Source organism: Budorcas taxicolor, chromosome 9 (assembly GCF_023091745.1).
Source record: "Budorcas taxicolor isolate Tak-1 chromosome 9, Takin1.1, whole genome shotgun sequence".
NCBI lineage: Eukaryota > Metazoa > Chordata > Mammalia > Artiodactyla > Bovidae > Budorcas > Budorcas taxicolor.
The window spans coordinates 24,063,988-24,085,979 of NC_068918.1; the positions used below are offsets into that span (position 1 = coordinate 24,063,988).

The window sequence follows — 21,992 nt, forward strand, 5'->3', positions numbered from 1 at the left end:
TAGAGAAGTAATCTTTTAGCTGAAATGTTAACTGTTAGGCAGCTATAGTGTTCACACCTAATATTATCCTATAAGTAGTACAGCATTTGGTCTTATTAGAATAAGTGTATCTGTGAACTTGAAAGAGTTAAAGGACCACTTGGCTAGTGCCTTTGAACCCAACCAACACAACATGTTAAGCTTGATATTAATATTGTTCCCAAATTCAATTTTCCTTCTGGTGCCAAACAGCACTCATGCCAAACATTTCTGATTCATTCTGGTGAAGAAGATTGGCTCTCCTTTCACTGATTTAAATTTAGGTTTATGTGGTAATACATTAATCAGATTTATTAGCTAGTCAGTCACATTCAACATGATAAAAATAAAAAACTGTAGTCTTTTAAAGAATTGTTTTACACCATATGAAAATACCTCTTTTGGATTCAGTTTTCATTGTTAAAATGAGATTTAGAGTAGTTTATTTGTGGTGACTTTCTTTACAATATTAATAAAATAAAGTCATAAATCTTAAGAAAATTTTGGATAAATTCTGGATTCCAGCCAAATAATCTTGTCATGCCAGTAAGTATCAGTTTTTGGCTAGGTAAATAAATCCCAACATATCATTCAATCAAATGGATTTTGATTCAGTCAAGTGCAGTTACAAAGGAATTTCAGTACACAAAAATATATACTTTCAAATAGCCCATGAGACTTTGTGCTGTGGAGCTCATTTTTGTAGAATATAAAACAAGTTTTTCCTTGAAATAAAATGTACTTGTTATAGAGCTTGATTCATTTGTATCTAACTTTTGAGTTATTAAATGTAATATTTTTACAGAGCTTAGCAGACAAATGAAATTAAAAACCAAAAAGGTTAGATACTGTTACTAAGAAAACTGTTTTATATTTAGAGTCTTATCTCACCACCGGTGACTACCATCCTCTCTTATTCCACCCAGAGATAATGTGAGGGGGGAAAAGTAAGTGTGTGCTAATTAGGTGGTCAACATTCTGAAGTATTTTCAGTGTTGAGACTAAATACAGACCTGAAGGGGAAAAAAAAAGAAATCTCTAGTCATATTTATTGATCTTGTGGTTTAAAAGGAGAAGAGTTGATAGAAAAAAGTCACTGATAAGTACAAGGTTTTTAACAAGTTCTTCTGTGGTATGTTGTTGAAAATCAGATTTATAAGCTGAAATAACCCAAGAGCTCTTAAAATATCCTATATTCTGCTTGGATATACTCAAGGTTTTCTCACAGTAGTGTCATATCTGGTTAATTTATAATTTTGTAATAGAATTAAGAGAGAGATTAGTTTATCTAAGCCCTATAATAGACCTTTGGCTTGAATTCAACATTATATTCACTGCTTGGAATACTATACACCAAGAGGGGTGTTTACCTGTGTTTCAAATAATGGAAAACAGGGATAGTCTTATGATCTTATCATCTTGTAGCTTGTTAATCATAAGAAAAAGGGTTTGTTTTGTTTTTTAAGTATGCTGTGCCATGCATGGTCGCCTCCCTCATTTCTGACTCTCTGACACCCCAGGGACTGTAGCCTGCCAAGCTCCTCAGTGCTTGGGATTTTTTAGAAAAGAATACTGGAGTGGGTTGTCATTTCCTCCTCCAGCGGATCTTCCCAACCCAGGGATCAAACCCACGTCTCCTGCATTGCAGGCGGATTTTTTCCTGCTCAATTGTTTAAGTATAGATTTGCTAATACACTCCCAGTATGTAAATGAGAATCAGTAAAATAAAAACTGTTTGTAATATAGCGTCAAACTGCACCTTTAGATTTAACATGTTTTACCAAGAATTAAAACTTACTTGGTAAAGATGATACTTTTCCTTCCTCCCCACTCCCGCACTCTTTAGAACTATCTACTCTAGAAGTTGAGAAGTGGAGGCCTCATTTTCGAAGGGATTGGGGAAGTCAGGACATCTAAAGTGTTCAGAGCCAGTATTCCTGGTTGCCTACCTAATTGCATTATGCTTGAAGTATTAACATGCTTTGCTTTCAAATTCTCTTTACTGTAGTCTATGCAAGGGAAACTTTCTAAAGAAAAATTGACTACTCAAAAGATGATGGACGAGCTGGAGAAGAAAGAAAGAAACCTTCAGAGATTAAGAACATTGCTTGATGTGAGTAGAAGAAATTCAGATTACTTTCAAGGATGATTCAGTACCTATTGAAGTTACAGGAAATGCCTGTTTTATACATATTTGTAAATCATTTTTTAATTGAAGACTTGATTTTGTTGTGCCAGTTAATTCAATTCATTGGGTTTCTTAATAAGATTATAATAAAAAGACAAACTTTTAGTTTTGTATTGTCTTAGGAACAATGTCATACACTTAACTACAGCAAAGTCAGCTGTTACAGAGAGATTAGATCCCAAGTTATGATGCATAAATTGAATATAAACAAAGTTACCCTTGACAATCCTTAAGGAAAGTAAAATGTAGACACATCATCTATGGAACAGATCACTTTCTTCATTTAATTATGAGATGAAATATTAATATTTGGCTTGTGTTTAATGACATGTTACGTAAAAAGTCCTTATTTTAGTTTTTGAGTTGTCATCGTGACACTTTCCTCTAAATACTTAGAAATACATCTCCAAAAATTAGGGACAGTGCCATTTCAGCACTGTCCCACCAGATAAGAATAATTTTCCTTGATGTTTGGTAATACCTGTCTTACAAAAATTCCCACCTTTCTTCCCCAAATGTTAAAACCAGTTTATCAATCAAGACCATGTGTTGTGTTTCATTTTGCTTTTTAAACCTAAAGTTCTTTTCTTCTCCTTAACAAAATCAGGCCTTTTGTCTTACAGACTCAGATTTGTTATACCTGGATTTGTCTGATTGCTTCCTCATGGTGTCATTTATCTTGTTCTCTACCCCTGTATTTCTTGTAAGCTAGAAGTTAAAGCTAAGGATATTAGACTCATTGCAAACATTTTTTGGCATGAATACTTTGTAGGTATTTTTCACATCATCAAATTATATGTGTTTGCTTATCCCACTAAGTGTCACAAATACCGGTCTCACTGGATTAAGGTGGTGACAGACTGATTCTTTCCACTGTAACACTAGCCTCTGCAATCAGCAGATCTGTGGGGTTGGTATGTAGGCAAGTGTGTGAATATCCAGTGTGCCAGCACCCTTTCCCTTGATGGTTTTAACATCCACCAATGATCATCTGACTCATCAGACAATTAAAAGTAATTTTTATATCATGCCTTTTATAATTATTAGCTGGCATTCTTCTATAAAAAATTATATTTTCCTCATTAACCCAAGCTGTTTGGCTTTTCTGAAATTTCCAGTACCACCTGGAAAGTTAGTCAAACTTACCTTTAATTAGTAATTTTCAGGATGAGGAATAAATGGTGGTAATTTGGGGAATAAGTGAGTGTAGCTTTTTCTGAGCATAATAAATCATGAGTTCATACTGATACTTCTAATTCAGATTTAACAATTGAGAGTTGCTTGGGCTTTTTTCTTCATCTTTGATTTTATACTTTTCTTTTCCTCTTACACTGAAAAATTTGGTTCCTATCAACACCGTAACATATATACTTTTCTCTCAATGTACAAAACAATAGTTTCAGATTAGGTAAATCACTGTTGCTGCTAACAATAAAACTACAGGATGAGGTTTCAATTTTCCTTGCAGTTCTTTCTATTCTGGGGACAAATCTCATAGCAAATTACATAACAACCAAGGTACTTTCAATATGAGACCTTGGGAGACTCCCTAGAAACTGAGTCTGTTGGAATTTATGTTTCGTCTCTCAGATTTACCCTCGGACATCAGATGGCACAGAGAAACGCTTTCCAGTATTTTAATTCTTTTTCTCTCCCTTTTTATTTTTCTTACTGCATGTATGCAGTTAAATTTGGTTACTGTACATGTAATATGACTTCACTGTTTTGTTTATAGACTTGGGTGGGAGAATGTCAACCTTTATGGCTTTTGAGTACCTTTCCTCTGTTCTGACAGCCTGATTTTTGTTTTCTTTATCCAATGCAGAACCAAAGACAAACAGAAGAGACCTGCTCTTTATTGGATCAGGGCCAGGAAGCAGAACAGTCCAGGCAGCAGACGGTTCTTTCCAAAAGGCCACTCTTTGATTTGAGTGTGATTGATCAGCTGTTCAAGGAAATGTCCTATTGTTTGCTTGACTTGAAGGCATTGTGTAGTATTCTTAATCAGCGTGCTCAGGGCAAGGAGCCTAATCTTTCTTTATTACTGGGAATCAGATGTAAGTGGCTAATGACTTGTCCTAACTATATTGCCTAACAGTTAGAAACATATCTTCTTGAATTAGAAACGTCTGTCTTTTCCCTATTTATTTTTATCTCCCTTCCTACTTAGATTTATAAATTTCTGAATCAGTCTGTGGCTCTGAACACCTGTCACTGCTTAATAGCTAGAACTTGCCTCATTGTATTTATAAAAATCAGGAGGGTCATAGTTGATAGGGACTGCCCCTTGGAAGAATGCCTATAAATCCACATATATGGATGAGTTAGGAGATGTTGCCTGTGCAGAATTCAGTATGTGACCAGAATAGTAGTTAAGTGTGATTTTCTGATTACTTTTCTAAAAGTGATGATTCTCTTTGCTTTCATGTGGCGATTGTATTAAATTAATGACCCATCCATCAGTCTGCTGGTAAAATATCCGAGAGAAAATACTTAGAAGCTTTCCTACGTATGTTCTGCGGCAGCTGTTTAATGTAGGTGCCGAGGCTGCCGCGTGAGCCAGTTTTCGTGCCTGGAGCTCTGCTGTCCTTGCGATGCGCACCTGCTGGCTTTGTCCCTTTCCATGTAGCACCCGCCCATTCTGCCTCAGCTCTTCCCTGCTGCACTCTGATGGTGAGAGCTGCCTCAGTACTGTCCTAGGGTCTGGTCCCTTCTCTGCTCCTTTTGCTGAAACACTCAACTTACATAAGGGCCCAAAATCATTATAATATTGATATGTTGGTCTCATCTTAATATAGAGGAAATGGACTTCAGTAAGGAGAAATGAGTGGAATAAGACCATAATGTTTCTATACGAACATGCGGTATTGAGTAATTACTTAATAATATGATTACGATGTGACTGAGTGGAGACTAGTTTTATTTCCAGTTTCATCAAAGAGATTCTACAGTCTTGTATCATAATAGTTATTTTGGCAAACCAAGTAATACTCCTGATCATGTAACTGTAACTCCTGATCATGTAAATGTCAGCAGAGTTTTTTTTTCACGAATGTAAGAACACATATCTGAGTGTGAGTATATAGAAAGCACTTTGAAAGAAATTTGAAGTATAGTTGATGTACAGGGTTGTGTGTTAGTTTCTGATATACAACAAAGAGATTCAGTTATACATATAAAATATATATTTCATTATAGGTTATCATAAGATATCAAATATAGTTCCTGTGTTATGCAGTAGGACCTTGTTGTATTCTACATATAGTAGTTTGTTAATCCCATGAAAGAAAGTGAATGTGTTAGTTGCTCAGTCGTGTCTGACTCTTCGCCATCCCACTGACTGTAGCCTGCCAGGCTCCTCTGTCCGTGGAATTCTCCAGGCAAGAACACTGGAGTGGGTAGCCATTCCCTTCTCCAGGGGATCTTCCCAACCCGGGGATCAAACCTGAGTCTCCCACATGGCAGGCAGATCTTTGCCGTCTGAGCCACAGGGAAGCCCATACTCCTTCTTTATCCCTCTCCCCTTTTCCTCTCTGGTGATGATGTTTGTCTTCTGTGTCTGTGAGTCTGTTTCTGTTTTTTAGATAAATTCATTTGTGTTGTATTTTAGATTCCATTTATAAATGATACCATACGGTGTTTGTCTTAATCATTCTTGCTTCGTATAGTATGATAATTTCTAGGTCCATCCATGTTGCTACAAATGATGTTATTTTATTCTTTTCATGGCAGTTCTGTATTTAGTTTCTTGAGGACCCTCCATAATGTTTTACATCGTGGTTGCACAATTTATATTCCCACCAGCAATGTAGGAGGGTTCCCCTTCCTCCACCCCCATTTATTGTTGGTTGGCTTTTTAGTGATGACCATTCTGACTGGTGTGGGATAGTACCTCACTATAGTTTTGATTTGCATTTCTCTGATAATTAGCAACATTAAGCACATTTTCATGTGCCTATCGGCCATCTGTATGTCTTCTTTGGAGAATTACTTGTTTAGGTCTTGTGCCCATTTTTTTATCCAGTTAGTTGGTTTTTAAAACACTTCAATGTTTAAGTGTATTCAGTCACTCAGTAAACATTAATCAAATGCCTTCTATAGTCCCAGCGCTGAAGTGCTGATAATGCACATAAATTGAACACAGTTCCTGCTCACACATCAGCCACAATATTGGAGCATTGAGATAAGTTCTGTAATTGAAATGTGATGAGAGGGCAGTGGGAGCACAGGGGGAAAAAAAACAGTCAAATCTACCTGGGAGGGGCTGTGAAGCCTCCATGGGGGTGTTTGGCTTGAATCTCAAAGAGAAGTTTGATGGGTGATGATGGGGAGTTGGAAGTTAGCAGTCATCTCTTGGAGCAAGAAATAAAAGCTTACACACAAAAGACTCATTTTGTCCACCATTTTAGGGCTGGCCATCCTTTTGGTTATTTTGTAACCTTCTACCTTTGCACTGCTTATCTCGCATTTATTACCTTTTTCAGTGTTAGGATAAGAGAGCAATCCTAACATGAGTGAAAGGGAGATTCAGCAACCTTGCCACCATGTATACTCCCTCCAGTCTGTTAGGGTTTAACCCCAGAATCCTTACCCTATAGTCTGGCCTTGTGAAAATTTGACCAACCAGCTAATTTCTTAAAAACAGCGGAGGTTTTTTTGATCCTTAGCTCATCACCCCAGCAACTGTCTGCTGACATTTCACCTCACCCTTGTTAAAGCGCTGCCTCCGTGGTTTCCGTGACATCATTCTCTAGGTTCTGCTTCTACTTTTATGACTGCTCAGCCTCAGTCTGTGAAATTCTCTACCACGTAAACACTGGCAGTTCTCCTGGAAACTTTTGTTTTTGGTCTTTTGTTTTTGTTTACTTTTTCCAAGTAATCTTGTACATACCCACTTGTTTTCTGTTTTCCCTGTACCTTTGACCCCTAAAGATATTTCTCTCTCACCCTGCCTAAACATTCATCCCCTTTGGGCTCCTGACTTTACTCACCTGTATGTTAGAACCAGCAGTTTCATAGGTATCTCAGACTCAATATGTCTGAAACAGAACCTACTTTTCTTCCCTCCCTAAACCTGTTCCTCCTCTCAATGAGTAGAACCACTATACAGCTATCAACCCAACCCAGATTTTATCCTCCACCCTCTCGTTCGCCCATCTGTGTCCTATGCCTAATCCCTGGGCCCCTTTCCAAGCTGCCTGGTAATCAAACTTCATCATGTCTGCGAGCCCCTTCCTACTTGTAACATTTATTCCTGCTGCCACATCTCCACCGTACTCTTGCCTTAATTGAAGCTTTAATAGTCTTTCATCTGGACTGGTTTCTCTGGCAACCATTGTGCCCCACCCCCCATCCCTAATCCATCTTTTTTTTTAATTTTCTTTTTTAATTTATTTTTTTATTGAATGATAATTGCTTTGCCGAACTTTATTGTTTTCTGTCAAACCTCAACATGAATCAACCATAGGTACACATATATCTTCTCCCTTTTGAACCTCCCTCTCATCTCCTGCCCCATCCCACCCCTCTACATTGATACAGAGCCTCTGTTTGAGTTTCCTGAGTTATACAGCAAATTCCCATTGGCTATCTATTTTACATATGGTAATGTAAGTTTCCATGTTACTCTTTCCATACATCTCACTCTCTCCTCCCCTCTTCCCATGTCCATAAGTCTGTTTTCTATGTCTGTTTCTCCATTGCTGCCCTGTAAATTATTCAGTACCATTTTTCTAGATTCTGTATATATGCATTAGAATATGATATTTATCTTTCTCTTTTTGATTGACTTCACTCTGTATAATAGGTTCTAGGTTCATCCACCTCATCAGAACTGACTCGAATGCGTTCCTTTTTGTGGCTGAGTAATATTCTATTGTGTATATGTACCACAACTTCATTATCCATTCATCTGTCAGTGGGCTTCTAGGTTGCTTCCATGTTCTAGTCTTGTAAATAGTGCTGCAATGAACAATGGGATACATGTGTCTTTTTCAACCCTGACTTCCTCAGGGTATATACCTAGGAGTGGGATTGCTGGGTCATATGGTGGTTTTATTCCTAGTTTTGTAAGGAATCTCCATACCATCTTCCATAGTGGCTGTATCAGTTTACATTCCCACCAACAGTGCAAGAGCATTCCCTTTTCTCTACACCTTCTCCAGCATTTATTGTATGTAGACTTTTTGATGATGGCCATTCTGACTAGTGTGAGGTGATATCTCATTGTAGTTTTGATTTGCATTTCTCTAATAATGAGCAGTGTTGAGCATCTTTTCATGTGTTTGTTAGCCATCTGTATGTCTTCTTTGGAGAAATGTCTGTTTAGGTCTTTTTCCCACTTTTTGACTGGGTTGTTTGTTTTGCTGGCATTGAGTTGTATGTGCTACTTGTGTATTTTGGAAATTAACCCTTTGTCAGTTGTTTCATTTGCTGTTATTATCTCCCATTCTGAGGGTTGTCTTTTCACCTTGCTTATAGTTTCCTCTGCTATGCAAAAGCTTTTAAGTTTAATCGGGTCCCACTTGTTCACTGTAGTTTTTATTTCCATTACTTTAGGAGGTTGGTCATAGAGGATCTTGCTTGATTTATGTCATTGAGTGTTCTGCCTATGTTTTCCTCTAAGAGTTTTATAGTTTCTGGTTTTACATTTATGTCTTTAATCCATTTTGAGTTTATCTTTGTGTATGGTGTTAGGAAGTGTTCTAATTTCATTCTTTGACGTGTAGGTGTCCAGTTTTCCCAGCACCACTTATTGAAGAGGCTGTCTTTGCTCCATTGTATATTCTTGTCTCCTTTGTCAAAAATAAGGTACCCATAGGTGCATGGGTTTATTTCTGGGCTTTCTTTTTCCATTGGTCTATATTTCTGTTCTTGTGCCAGTGCCATACTGTCTTGATGACTGTAGCTTTGTAGTATAATCTGAAGTCAGGAAGCTTGCTTCCTCCAGTTCCATTCTTGAGACAGCTTTGACTCTTTGGGTCTTTTGTGTTTCTATATGAATTGTGAAATTTTTTGTTCTAGTTCTGTGAAAAATGCCATTGATGGGATCGCATTCAATCTGTAGATTGCATTTGGTAGTATAATCATTTTTATAATATTGATTCTTCCTACCCAGGAACATGGAATATCTCTCTATCTGTTTATGTCATCTTTGATTTCTTTCATTAGTGTCTTATAATTTTCTGTGTACAGTTCTTTTGTCTCCTTAGGTAAGTTTATTCCTAAATATTTAATTCTCTTTCTTGCAATGGTGAATGGGATTGATTCCTTAATTTCTCTTTCTGATTTTTCATTGTTAGTATACAGAAATACAAGCAATTTCTGTGTATTGATTTTGTATTCTGCAACTTTGCTAAATTACTGATTAGCTCGAGTAATTTTCTGATACTACCTTTAGGGTTTACTATGTACAGTATCATGTCATCTGCAAACAGTGAGAGCTTTACTTCTTCTTTTCTGATCTGGACTCCTTGTATTTCTTTTTCTTCTCTGATTGCTCTAGCTAGGACTTTCAGAACTATGTTAAACAACAGTGGAGAAAGTGGGCACCCTTGTCTTGTTCCTGATCTTAGGGGGAATGCTTTCAGTTTTTCACCGTTGAGATTAATGTTTGCTGTAGGCTTATCATATATGGCTTTACTGTGTTGAGGTAGTTTCCTTCTATGCCCATTTTTTGAAGAGTTTTACTCATAAATGGGTGCTGAACTTTGTCAAAGCCTTTTTCTGTATCTATTGAGATGATCATATGGTTTTTATCTTTCACATTGATTTCACATTGTGTATCACATTGATTGATTTGTATATATTGAAGAATCCTTGCATTCCTGGAATAAACCCAACTTGATCATGGTGTATGAGCTTTTTGATGTGTTGCTGAATTCTGTGTGCTAAAATTTTGTTGAGGATTTTTACATCTATGTTCATCAGTGATATTGGCCTGTAGTTTTCTTTTTTATGTTGTCTTTGTCTGGTTTTGGTATCAGGGTGATGGTGGCCTCGTAGAAAGAGTTTGGAAGTGTTCCTTCATCTGCAATTTTATGAAAGAGTTTTAGAAGGATAGTCATTACCTCTTCTCTAAATGTTTGATAGAATTCTCCTGTGAAGCTGTCTGACCCTGGGCTTTTGTTTTTTGGGAGATTTTCGTTCACAGCTTCAATTTCAGTGGTTGTAATTGGGTTGTTCATAATTTCTATTTCTTCCTAGTTCAGTCTTCTCTTTTTTTCTTGATGAGTCTGGCTAAAGGCTCATCAATTTTGTTTATCTTCTTGAAGAACCAGCTTTTAGTTTTATTAATCTTTACTATTGTTTCTTTCATTTCTTTTTCATTTATTTCTGCTTGGATCTTTATGACTTAATTTTGGGGTTTTTGGGGTTTTTTTTCCCAGTTGTTTTAGGTAAAGTTAGGTTGTCTATTTGTGTTCATTGCTTCTTGGGTTAGGATTGTATTGCTATAAACGTCCCTCTTAGGACTGCTTTTGCTGCATCCCATAGGTTTTGAGTTGTGTTTTCATTGTCATTTGTTTCTAGAAATTTTTTGATTTCCCTTTTGAGTTCTTCAGTAGCCTGTTGGTTTAGAAACGCATTGTTTAATCTCCATGTGTTTGTGTTTCTTACAGTATTTTTTTCTTATAATTGATATCTAGTCTCATAGCATTGTGGTCAGAGAAGATGCTTGATACAATTTCAGTTTTCTTTAATTTACTAAGGTTTGATTTGTGACCCAAGATGTGGTCTATCCTGGTGAATGTTTCATGTGCACTTGAGAAGAAGGTGTATTCTTCTGCATTTGGATGGAATGTCCTGAAGATGTCAGTGAGATCCATCTCATCTGATGTATCATTTTAGACTTGGGCTTCCTTATTCATTTTCTGTTTTGATGATCTGTCCGTTGGTGTGAGTGGGGTGTTAAAGTATCCTACTATTACTGTGTTACTGTCAGCTTCTCCTTTTATGTCTGTTAGTGTTTGTCTTATGTATTAAGGTGCTTGTATGTTGGGTGCACAGATATTTATAATTGTTATGTCTTCCTCTTGGATTGGTCCCTTGATCACTATGTAGTGTCCTTCCTTATCTCTTGTAATATTCTTTATTTTAAGGTCTATTTTGTCCGATACGAGGATTGCTACTCCAGCTTTCTTTTGCTTCCCATTTGCATGGAATATATTTTTCCATCCTCTCACTTTCAGTCTATATGTCTTTGGGTCTGAAGTAAGTTTGTTGTAGACAGCATATATATGGGTCTTGTTTTTGTATCTATTCAACCAGTCTGTGTCTTTTGGTTGGAGCATTTAATTCATTTACATTTAAAGTAATTATTGATATATATGTTCCTATTGCCATTTTTCTTAATTGTTTGGGGTTGATTTTATAGGTCTTTTTTCTTCTCTTGTATTTCTTGACTATGTAAGTCCTTTTAACATTTGTTGTATAGCTGGTTTGATGGTACTGAATTCTCTTAACTTTTGCTTGCCTGAAAAGCTTTCTATTTGTCCATCAATTTTGAATGAGATCCTTGCTGGGTACTGTAATCTTGGCTGTAAATCTTTCCCTTTTAGTACTTTAAATATGTCCTGCCATTCCCTTCTGGCTGCAGAGTTTCTGCTGAAAGATTTGCTGTTAAGCATATGGGGTTTCCCTTATATTTTACTTGTTGCTTCTCCCTTGCTGCCTTTAATATTCTTTCTTTGTTTTTAGTCTTTGTTAGTTTGATTAGTATGTGTCTTGGCGTGTTTCTCCTTGGGTTTATCCTGTGTGGGACTCTTTGTGCCTCTTGAACTTGATTGACTATTTCCTTTTCCATGTTGGGGAAATTTTCAAGTGTAATCTCTTCAAAAATTTTCTCATACCCTTTCTTATTCTCTTCTTCTTCTCGATCCCTATAATTTGAATGTTGGTGCTTTTGATATTGTCCCAGAAGTCTCTGAGACTGTCCTCAGTTCTTTTCATTCTTTTTGTTTTATTCTGCTCTTTAGACGTTATTTCCACCATTTTATCTTCCAGCTCACTGATTTCGTTCTTCTGCTTCAGATATTCTGCTATTGATTCCTTCTAGAGTATTTTTAACTTCAGTACTTGTGTTGTTTGTCTCTGTATGTTTATTCTTTAATTCTTCTAGGTCTTTGTTGATTGATTCTTGTTACATTTTCTCCATTTTGTTTTCACGGTTTTTGATAATCTCTACTATCACTCTGAGTTCTTTTTCAGGTAGTTTGCCTATCTCCTCTTCATTTCTTCAGACTTCTGAGTTTCTAGTTTGTTTCTTCATTTGTGTAGTATTTCTCTGCCTTTTCATTTTTTTTTTTAACTTACTGTGTCTGAGGTCTCCTTTTTCCAGGCTTCAAGGTTGAATTCTTTCTTTCTTTGGTTTCTGCCCTCCTAAGGTTGGTCCAGTGGTTAGTGTAAGCTTCGTATAGGGTGAGATTTGTGTGCGTTTTTGTTTATTTGTTTTTCCTCTGATGGGTAAGGCTGACTGAGGTGGTGATCCTGTCTGCTGATGATTGGGTTTGTAGTCTTGTTTGTTGTTTAGATGAGGTGTCCTGCACAGGATGCTACTGGTGGTTGGATGATGCCGGGTCTTGTATTCAAGTGGTTTCCTTCGTGTGAGTTCTCACTATTTGATACTCCCAGGGTTAGTCCTCTGGCAGTCTAGGGTCTTGGAGTCAGTGCTCCCATTCCAAAGGCTCAGGGCCTAATCTCCTTAGAAGCGTCTTTCTCCTCTTTGGGCTTGGTCACCTTTCCACTCGTAGATCCCAGCTTGCCTGACAAGGTTGGGCCAGGAGACAGAAGTCCTCGCCAAGCGGGCCGGACTTGAGAGAGTGCTTAGGACGGTGGGTCGCCACTGTGAGCTCCCTTGCTGTGGCTCCGGCCGGAATCCGCTGTTCCCCAGCGTTGCCACCGCTGCCTTCCCTCTCTCCCTGCACCCACACCTCCTAGGAGCTCGCCCGCTCCCTCGCTCACGCTCTCCTTCCAAAGAACCCTCAGGTCCTAGAGAGCCCCCGATCCATCTTTTATGTTGCTGCCAGAGCCATCGTTTAACCCATAGTTCGGATTTCCTCAGACGCCCCTTCAAGCAGACACCAAGGTGGTTCCCACCCGCCTCTCTAGTCTCGCCTCTTGACACTCCTCTGTCTCATAGCTTAGGCTCACCCGTTTTAGAGCTGGTGACTGGTTTTCTTGATGTTTCTCAGTTTATATCAGACTGTTCTGCTTTCTGTTTCTGTATACCTGTGTTCATTCTGCTTTCTTGGCCTCTTCAGAGAGCCTGGCCCCTCTCCAGTTAGGCCATCTTGTTCTCTTCCTAATGTTACTGTAGCCTTTGTGTCGTGGGAGGTTACCTAGGACACCTGACTGAATTTGCTTTTTTATGAAAAGTAGGTAAATCATTAAGAATAAGCCACCAGGTGCATTACTTTGCTGACCTCAGCACTCAGTACAGTGTCTAGATCATGGATCATGAAAAATAAAACAGTTAAATTAGCATTTGTTAAAATAAAATGTTATCTGATTCTGAACTCAGCCATTACCCTCAGTGATTTAGCCATTGGGCAGTTGGCTCTCAGCCTGATTCAATCGTTTGGAATTCAGATGTTTGGAATCCCAGCATACACACACACACACACACACTCACACACTCAATTCTTAATACTTTGCAGTCTGTAAAAATATAAGATAGTGCCCCTTACCACCCAAAAGATTTTCAGATTTTTGTCTCTAGTTGGGTTTGAAGAGAGCTATTAGCATGTTCCTTTTTACTCTGGGAATATTGTCATCCATTAAACCTATTGAATTTGTGTGTATCACTGTATGAATTTATGCATTTTCACTAGCAAAATTTTAAAAGGACCAAGTAGATAAGATCCATTTACTGTAATGCAAAATTTAAACCTGAGCTTGACCTGTACTGAGTGTATAGCATTATATTTCCAATGATAATTAGGCTAAAAATCCTAAAATGCCTTTGCTACCAAAAAATGTGAAATTTTCTCCATGTTCTATATTCACAGCAATGAACTGTTCAGCTGAAGAAACTGAGAATGACCACAGCCCAGAAGCACTCACTAAAAAACTGTCAGATGTATGCCAGTTACGGAGGGACATAGATGACTTACGGACCACAATATCAGACCGCTATGCTCAGGACATGGGAGACAGCTGTGTTACCCAGTGACCAGTGTTGGGCCCACAGCAATACCGACCCACTGCGGAGTGCTGCTGTGTTAGGTTCTTCATGTTTCTCTTCAGGAGCCATGATAGAAAGTTGCAAGTGACATGTGTCTTGCTGCGTAGGTTTTTTTCTGTGGATTTGTTCTGTTGCAGAAGAATTGGGATGTGAGAAAGTTTCTAAGGGGCTTATCTAATCAGGCAAAAAAAATTAAATTGCCATTTGAAAAATATGATAAAATGTATAAGAAAAAAAAACACCTGTATTCTCAAACTACTGATTGTAGGACCAAGCTGTGAAGAGTGCCCTTCAGATAAAGGGATAGAATTTCTTTTAATCACATAATTGTGTATGTGTGTGTGCATGTGTACTTACTTACAAAATTATAAGGATTTCTAAGATCAAAGCAAAGCTTCTGAGAAGGGCACACACTATATTCTTGTGCTTCTTTTTTTTTCTTCATGGAGAAGCTTGTGTTGTACTTGGGGTTTTCAAGCGTTGGCTCAGCAAGAGTTCCCACACCAGGCAAGTGTTGTAACAGTAGTACAGCAGCAAAACCTTTTGTGTTTTGAACAATCACTGTGCTGAGATGGTGAGGTTGTGGGGTTGGGTTGATTTTCGGTCGGCGATTTTTCCAGAGTGATTGTGAATCGTCTAAGAGGTGTGAAATACCGATGTGATGGTTAATCCCGTTAGCATTATAATTTATGTATTACAAGGTGATTTAACATAATCTGAACTAATTTTAACATGTCCCTTATTATTTACAATTTTTATTTATAGATTATATATATATATATATCAGTGTAAACAAAGCCATATACAATTAATGCAAACCTAAGGCCTCAGATCATTATTGTAAAATGAACAAAATGACTCTGGAACAATAGCTTATTTATCCAAATCTCAAATTGTTACATTTTTAACAGTTTTGTATCTGTTTTGAAGTTGAAACCACTTTAAGAAAAAATCAACCTGTATTCTTTATATCTGAATTGTCACTAGCATAAAACAAAGTCTAAACCTAAGTGATACTGAAATTCCTTTTATTAGGTAAAGTACATTAAAAACAGGGTTCTTCATAGAATATAAACTTGCCCAGGTTAGTTGTTGTTCTGGGGTTTAGGATATCACTATGAAATACAACTGATTTTTTTTTAATAGACATGCAGTCATTTAAACTTCCAAATGAGTATTTCCCTATTTTAGTTGTGTCTTGGAAAGAGTATATATTTGATTACCTTCAGAGCATTTAGTACATTCTTTTGAATGTACTTAGTTGTGGCAATCATTGTCCTTTACACATTGGTTTTGATTTATCTCTTGATACAGCCCCAAGTCTCATTTAGATCAAGACAAATAATAGGTAGAGGGAACAAGGGATGAAAATCAAGCTGGAGAATATTGTTTGGGGCAAGAGCAGATCACATGTCTGTTTTCTTGCCAGACTTATATTAATGGTATAAAGGCTGCTCCTAGAAAAATATGCTCCTGAATAATTTCAGCAGTGAAAACATATTTGGGATAGACCTTCAAAGAAACTACCCAGGAAGACATTCAGCTCAGAATTTGACTTATAGACAGTTCTCAACAGTTACTCAATAGTTACATTTCAGCAATCAGTTATAATACATTGTAAGGACATCAGCCTTCCCTTTTGTTCAGTGCCTGAGTCCTCCCTGCCATTTAATGTCTTAGGATCTGGACACTAAGAAATCAGTGCATTGTAGGGATTCTGCTTCCCACGGTCCTTAAGCTAAAAAGGAGGGACGTGGTCACTAGCAAAAATTTGGCTTTCTAAGATGTTCATCTGTTTTTGAGTGTTGGGTGGTTTGAAGACAATCAAGGAGTAGTAAATTTATACCAAAAATCTGGTACAAAGAATTCTGCCTTGTAAAAATTAATATCTATGAAAATGGTCGTTTACAGTAAAGTAGATAATTAGCATCTAAATAGATAATCCATAGGTGTAGCACACATTTTTACCTTCTCTTTGAATAGAATCCCCTCCCCCCACCCTCAACCTCCACGGTTTTGAAAATAAAGGTACCCTAAAATGATAGTGATAATGGGCAAATACATAATCACTGATTTGGATCACTAGGTCCTTACTAAAATGTATATGTTTGGGAGTTTTATGGTTATTAGTGTTGTTTAAACAAACTTTTGGTCATTTGTTTTGACCACTGTAGATACTTTGTTTTCCACCTTTGTTGTGATAAAATAATTTATATTTTTAAAAAGTAAGTTTTCTAAAACTCAAAAAATTTGACTTAATTCACATATCTTGGGGTAAAAAATTTTAACCTAACAGAAAATTAACTAACTACTGCTGATATATTTAAGTTTCGAAAATGTATCGCCTCCATGAAAAGGAGAATTAAGATGAAATAGTTTAAGTATAACCTTGAATTACAGACAGTTAATCTCTTGGAGTCTGGGTTTTGTAAAGGGTCCTAGATAATAAGCAGACAGCCTTGGAGGGAATTTGGGGGGAAATAAAGCTATTAGTAGTCTAATTTGTCAGTATTTAATTTTGATTTTTCAGAAAATTCCCTTCTCCAAGACAACCTTTTATGTTAGAATAGTAAGAATAATGATATCTGTTTAAAAACAAAGATTTTACTGTTAGACTAGGTAAGGTGGACAAGTAGAAACTCTATAGTGTCGTGTCCTAGTTTGAAGTAGGATATTCTTAGGAGTTATTACAGTGATTATCTAACTGAGGTGAAAATTAATCTAAGTTTTAAAGTAAATCTATTTGAAATTTGCTTAAGTATTGACTTAGGTAAGCCTTGCCTGAGTTTGTTTCTTTTTTTTTCCCAATAAGTGTGGCCCCTTTTTGTGTTTGAAATAGGAGTCAGTATTCAATGTTAACCATATTTTATATTAGTGACATTTGTTTTGGTCATGACAATTTATTAAGCTGAATTAGACTTCTTTCAATAGCTTGTTTGAGACAATCTCAAGGGCTGAAAAGTGTTGGTAAAATGGATATTGTACGTTTCCACAATAATGTACAATAATGAATGACTAATGAGATTAGAAATTTTGTCATAGTTCAAGACTTATTAATAGGGTTATCTTAGATGGCATTTTTAAAGGAACTACTTTATTAGGAGAATGTTCTTTCAATATCAGTAATAGTTCATTGAACAATATAGTAGCTGAGAACTTGGACTATATTTTCACATCACGTAGTTCAGCTCAGGCACATCTTTGGATTTTGGCATTATCTTATGCAGCTTTGTATCATTGTAGATACGTAATTACAGAAATAGGCAATTCTCATAACCATGCTTACTCAGACAATGTCATTTGAAACTGCCAGTAGCTAAAGGTCTCAGAGCCAAAGTTAATTCATTTTGTTTCCATTTTTGACAGTTTTTTTTCCAGTGTTCACAAAACATAAAATTTCTAGCTTCACCCCAAAATGTCATGCTGGAAATTGCTGTATAATAATAACCTGCATTTAATCATGAAGAGGGAAAGGTTTTGGATATTTGGATTTTTATCTTATTTAAAAGAAGCATTGAGTATATTAAGAATGTAGTTTCAAATCAATGTCATTAATAACACTGTTGCAACTGCATACATGAAGAACCTTTTGTGCCTTTTTGCCTGCAGTAAGCATTCATTTCTATTTACATGAGCTGTAAGAATGTTGGTGATTATTGCACCTTGTTTTTCTGTAAATAGACTTGATTAAGGATTTTTGTTTAAAGCAAGGAGCAGTTTTCGTTACTAGGTAGATACCTTAATAAACATAAAGGGAGTTATCAAATAACATGTCTTTGGAGTCCAGCCTTTTCTCTGTTTAGTGAGCAGGAAACTCCTTTGGAATGTAGTCATTTGTGTGTATGTGTGTGTATATATATATATTGTATAAATAGTTATTTAAGTACATAAACATAAAATTCAGCATCACATTGGTGTGATGACAAGAAGTAGTAAGGTGCTAGGTGGTTACATTAAAAGCACAGCAGAGTATACCATCAGTCACTATGACTGGTGGTTTTTATAAACTAGGTTCAGTTTTTGAACCACTCAGAATACCTCATGTGTAAATACGATAGTCATGACTTAATTGAAATACAGTTATTGTAAAAAGAATGTGAAGCCACTGGTTGGCTTATGCCTTCTGATTATTATCCTTGCCTCTTTTTTTGTAAAGGGGTTGTTTTTGGTTTTTGTTTTTTAATAGGGTTTACAGCTAGAATTTTGAATGCCAAAGTTCTATTTATTAAATTTTAAAAAGTTTTCAATGTTAATGGCTAAGTATTTTTCCACTGGACTATTGTTTGTTGATGTTGGAATTTGTATTAACAGAGAAATAAATTTTTTATAAAAGATTTATGTCTACCAAGTGCCTAATGTTGACATAAAAATGTATTTGAAATTTCACACTCTGAATTCTCAATGACAATAATATGCTGGCTTGACTCTTTCAAAGTTTTCTTTATGCAAGAAAAAAATCTTACTAGGACAGGGCTACTTCTGCCTCCTATGTCTGTCTGAGGGTTTCTTTTCAGTCATTGCAAAGCGTTTTGTCAGGCCTGTTCCTTAAAAGGGCACTGAGATTTTCTGATGGCATAAATACAAGGCATGGCTATGCGTTTCAGCTCATAGAACTGTATCTCTACTTTGAATTTCTAAAATTCTTATTTCAATCAAGAGTCTTCTCTACTTTTCCAACAGACAAAATCAGATTTCAGTTTTTTATATTGCTGAAAGATTGCCAAGGTAAATCTTTTTTATTTCCTCCCTTCTAATCAGAGATTAAAACCTTTCTGAAACATAAACAAATAAGACCTTGTTAAAAGATTGCTCTGCAGAGGCTCTCAGATTGATGGTGCCCTGGGTCCTTGTTCTAAGTCATATGTGCCTTAATGTTGCCTTCTGGTTAACATTTGGATTAGCAGCGTCGGTTTCTAGTCCAGTTAACTTGGCATTGCTGTCAAGAGTTTTTAATGAGGCATCTAATTCAGTTAACAGGAAAAAGAAGCATGCATTACAGACCCCATAGGCTGTAGCAAATGACTTGGAAATAAAAACAGAATAGATAAAGTCCTTGAGTATTTCCAAGGTTATTAGTGAAGAGTCTTCTGCTTTATAAGAAAATGTGATTATTTTGATCTGCTTTTAAAAATAAAGTTTCAATGGAGTCAGCAAAGGCTTTTGATGGGGTTCATCCCAATGATTTTGCCAGTACTTTGAGCTTCCTTTTTAGGCCTGTTTCCCAACCAGCCAGTCTTTCTGTGTAGAAATACAGAGGACTCAGTTTAAAAGAGGAGTAAATATGGTCTTAGTGTTGGTGCAAAATGATGGCATATGGATCCAGTAGAGCAAATCGTTTACAAATAAATAGCACTCTTAACATAATGTCAGTTAAGATGGTCTCCTTGATTTAAGGAGATGCCCATTTGAGGACTGAAATTGTGACAAAGATTTCTTTAATGTTCAAATAAAACTGCTTTCCCTGATAATTTCAGTGTGATCACAAAAAGAAAAAACAGCTTCCCATTTCAGCCACCGGTTTTTACTTAAACATAGTCTCACTTCACAATCTCCATAGATTCCTTTATAATAGAAGTTTTAATGAAACATACACCTATCCTACTCTGTGACCTGGAAATTCCAGTCTAGGTGTTTACTTGAGATAGATACAAACATTCATCTAAAAAGAGACTTGTAAATGAATGTTCACAGTGGTTTTATCCATAATAATCAAAAGCTGGGTGTAGCCCAGGATCTGTCAGTAAGAGTTGTCTACCTGGAGTTGAAAAACAGCATTCTTTCTTAACCTCAGGTTTTAATTGATTATCGAATATATGTTAATACTTTGGGGAGGATGGAGTAGCATTTCATAGACAACAGTGTGATGGTGTATCAGACTTCCTTTGTATACCAGAGGCACTTTTGTTTCTCTCCCCTCTGGGGTGAGCATTGTCCTTTGTCATGCTCCCACCTGTGTTCCATGAGTATCCACACTTGATGTGAAGCTCTTGGTTTCACCCTTCTTGACACTAATCTTTTATGCCATAGTTTCTGAACAGCATAAAGAGCTCATCATACTTTGAACTCTCTGAGAGCAGGCATGTTGTCTTATTAGACTTTGCATTTAATAAGCCTGTAGGACATACTAATCTCCAGAGACGTGCAAATACCTATTGTTAGCCCCAGGAAGGAAGAATGATTTCAAGTGGTTTTTATAGCATAGGTCATCCTTGGAGGCTGTGGGGCCTTTAATGGGACATGTAAAGTGATAATAAACCCTACTTACATTTTCCTCCGTCCCTTGGGCCTCTTGCTAATCTCTCCTATGTCTGTCCTCTCTCTGCCCTTCTGTGGGTTCAGGCCACAGGACTGGACATAGTTGTTTCCTAGCCCCAGTGTTCCTGGAGGATAACAATCTCTTTGGGCGTTAAGCCAGCTGTGGAGGTTTTGTAAGGACAAATTCAAGGCCTTAAAAGAGGAGCAAAATGGCAACTTAAATAGTGAATGCAGTTCCATCTATGTATATATGCACAAGTCTGGAGAACAGTCATTGAAGCGTATAGTAACAGCTGGCATCCCTTCTCAGCAAAGTAGTTTAAGTCTGTGACTTGGTACCTTTCATGACTTTAAAAGTTTCTCAGTCATATTCCTCTGCATATTGGTTTTTGTCCTGGTTCCTCTTTCCCTATCACTGTGCCTCCAGTTACGTGTATCTTCTCTTTTACCCACTATGTGTTTTACGTTCTTTACTATTCTGTTCTCTTCATTCTTAATGTTCTCTTGTGATAGATCTTCTAATTGACTATTTCTCCTTTTGGCTATATTTAATTATCTGTGAAATCCAACCACAGAGTTGCCAATATCAGGTTTTGTATTTTTCAGTTCTAAAACTTCCATTTGGTTCTTCCTTAGAATTTTTTGTTTTCTTTCAACATTATCAATTTTTTCACTGATTTCTTAAGCAAATTAAGCATAAATATTTTAAAGCCCATTATCTGTGTCCTCAGTCAGTTTGTTTCTACTATCTGTTGTTTCTCTTCATTTTTAAAATACACTCTTTTGTTCTCACATAGCTGGGTTTTTTTTTTCAGAGCTGAATATTTTATATGAAAATATTTAAGGCTCTAGATAATGTTATCTTACTCCAGACAGGATTTAAATTTGCTTCTGGTAGGGCTAGGGGCACTAATCAGCCTAATCAACTCAGGGCTTCAGTTGATTTAGAGCAAGGGTTTTGAGCCCTTGGGAGACTCCCCCCTGTATCTGGCTCACCTAGCAAAACCCCAACTCAAAGTAAAGGGCACTTGCCAGTGCTTCCCTTCCTAAAACAGCTGTGGAGTCCAATTTTCACTTTCAAGTCCAATGATTAGGTGAGCAATAACCAACAGGCCAAATCTAGCCTACCACTTGGTTTTTGGAAATAAAGTTTCATTGGAACACAATCGTGTCCATTTGTTTACCTATTGCCTAAGCTACTTCTAAGCTAAACTTGCAGAATTGAATAGTTGTAGGAGACTATGACTCTCAAAGCCAAAATTATTTATTATTTGTAGAATTTTGCTGACCCATATCCTGGATCCCTAAATATAAGGAAAGCTCTGTCCAGTTTCTCTTTGAGTTACTTCT

At 36.8% G+C, this 21,992-nt stretch overlaps 1 protein-coding gene across 1 annotated transcript in view; it reads left to right on the forward strand.

Annotated features, from left to right (window-relative positions):
- CEP85L (centrosomal protein 85 like) overlaps positions 1–14,415 on the forward strand; it is a 132,079-nt gene extending 117,664 nt beyond the window's left edge. The window contains exons 11-13 of the mRNA XM_052645508.1: positions 2,027–2,131; positions 4,032–4,263; positions 14,212–14,415. Of these exons, the coding sequence (XP_052501468.1) occupies positions 2,027–2,131; positions 4,032–4,263; positions 14,212–14,375 (501 nt within the window). The 3' untranslated portion in view covers positions 14,376–14,415. The remainder of the gene's footprint in view (positions 1–2,026; positions 2,132–4,031; positions 4,264–14,211) is intronic.
- Positions 14,416–21,992: the final 7,577 nt, after the last annotated feature.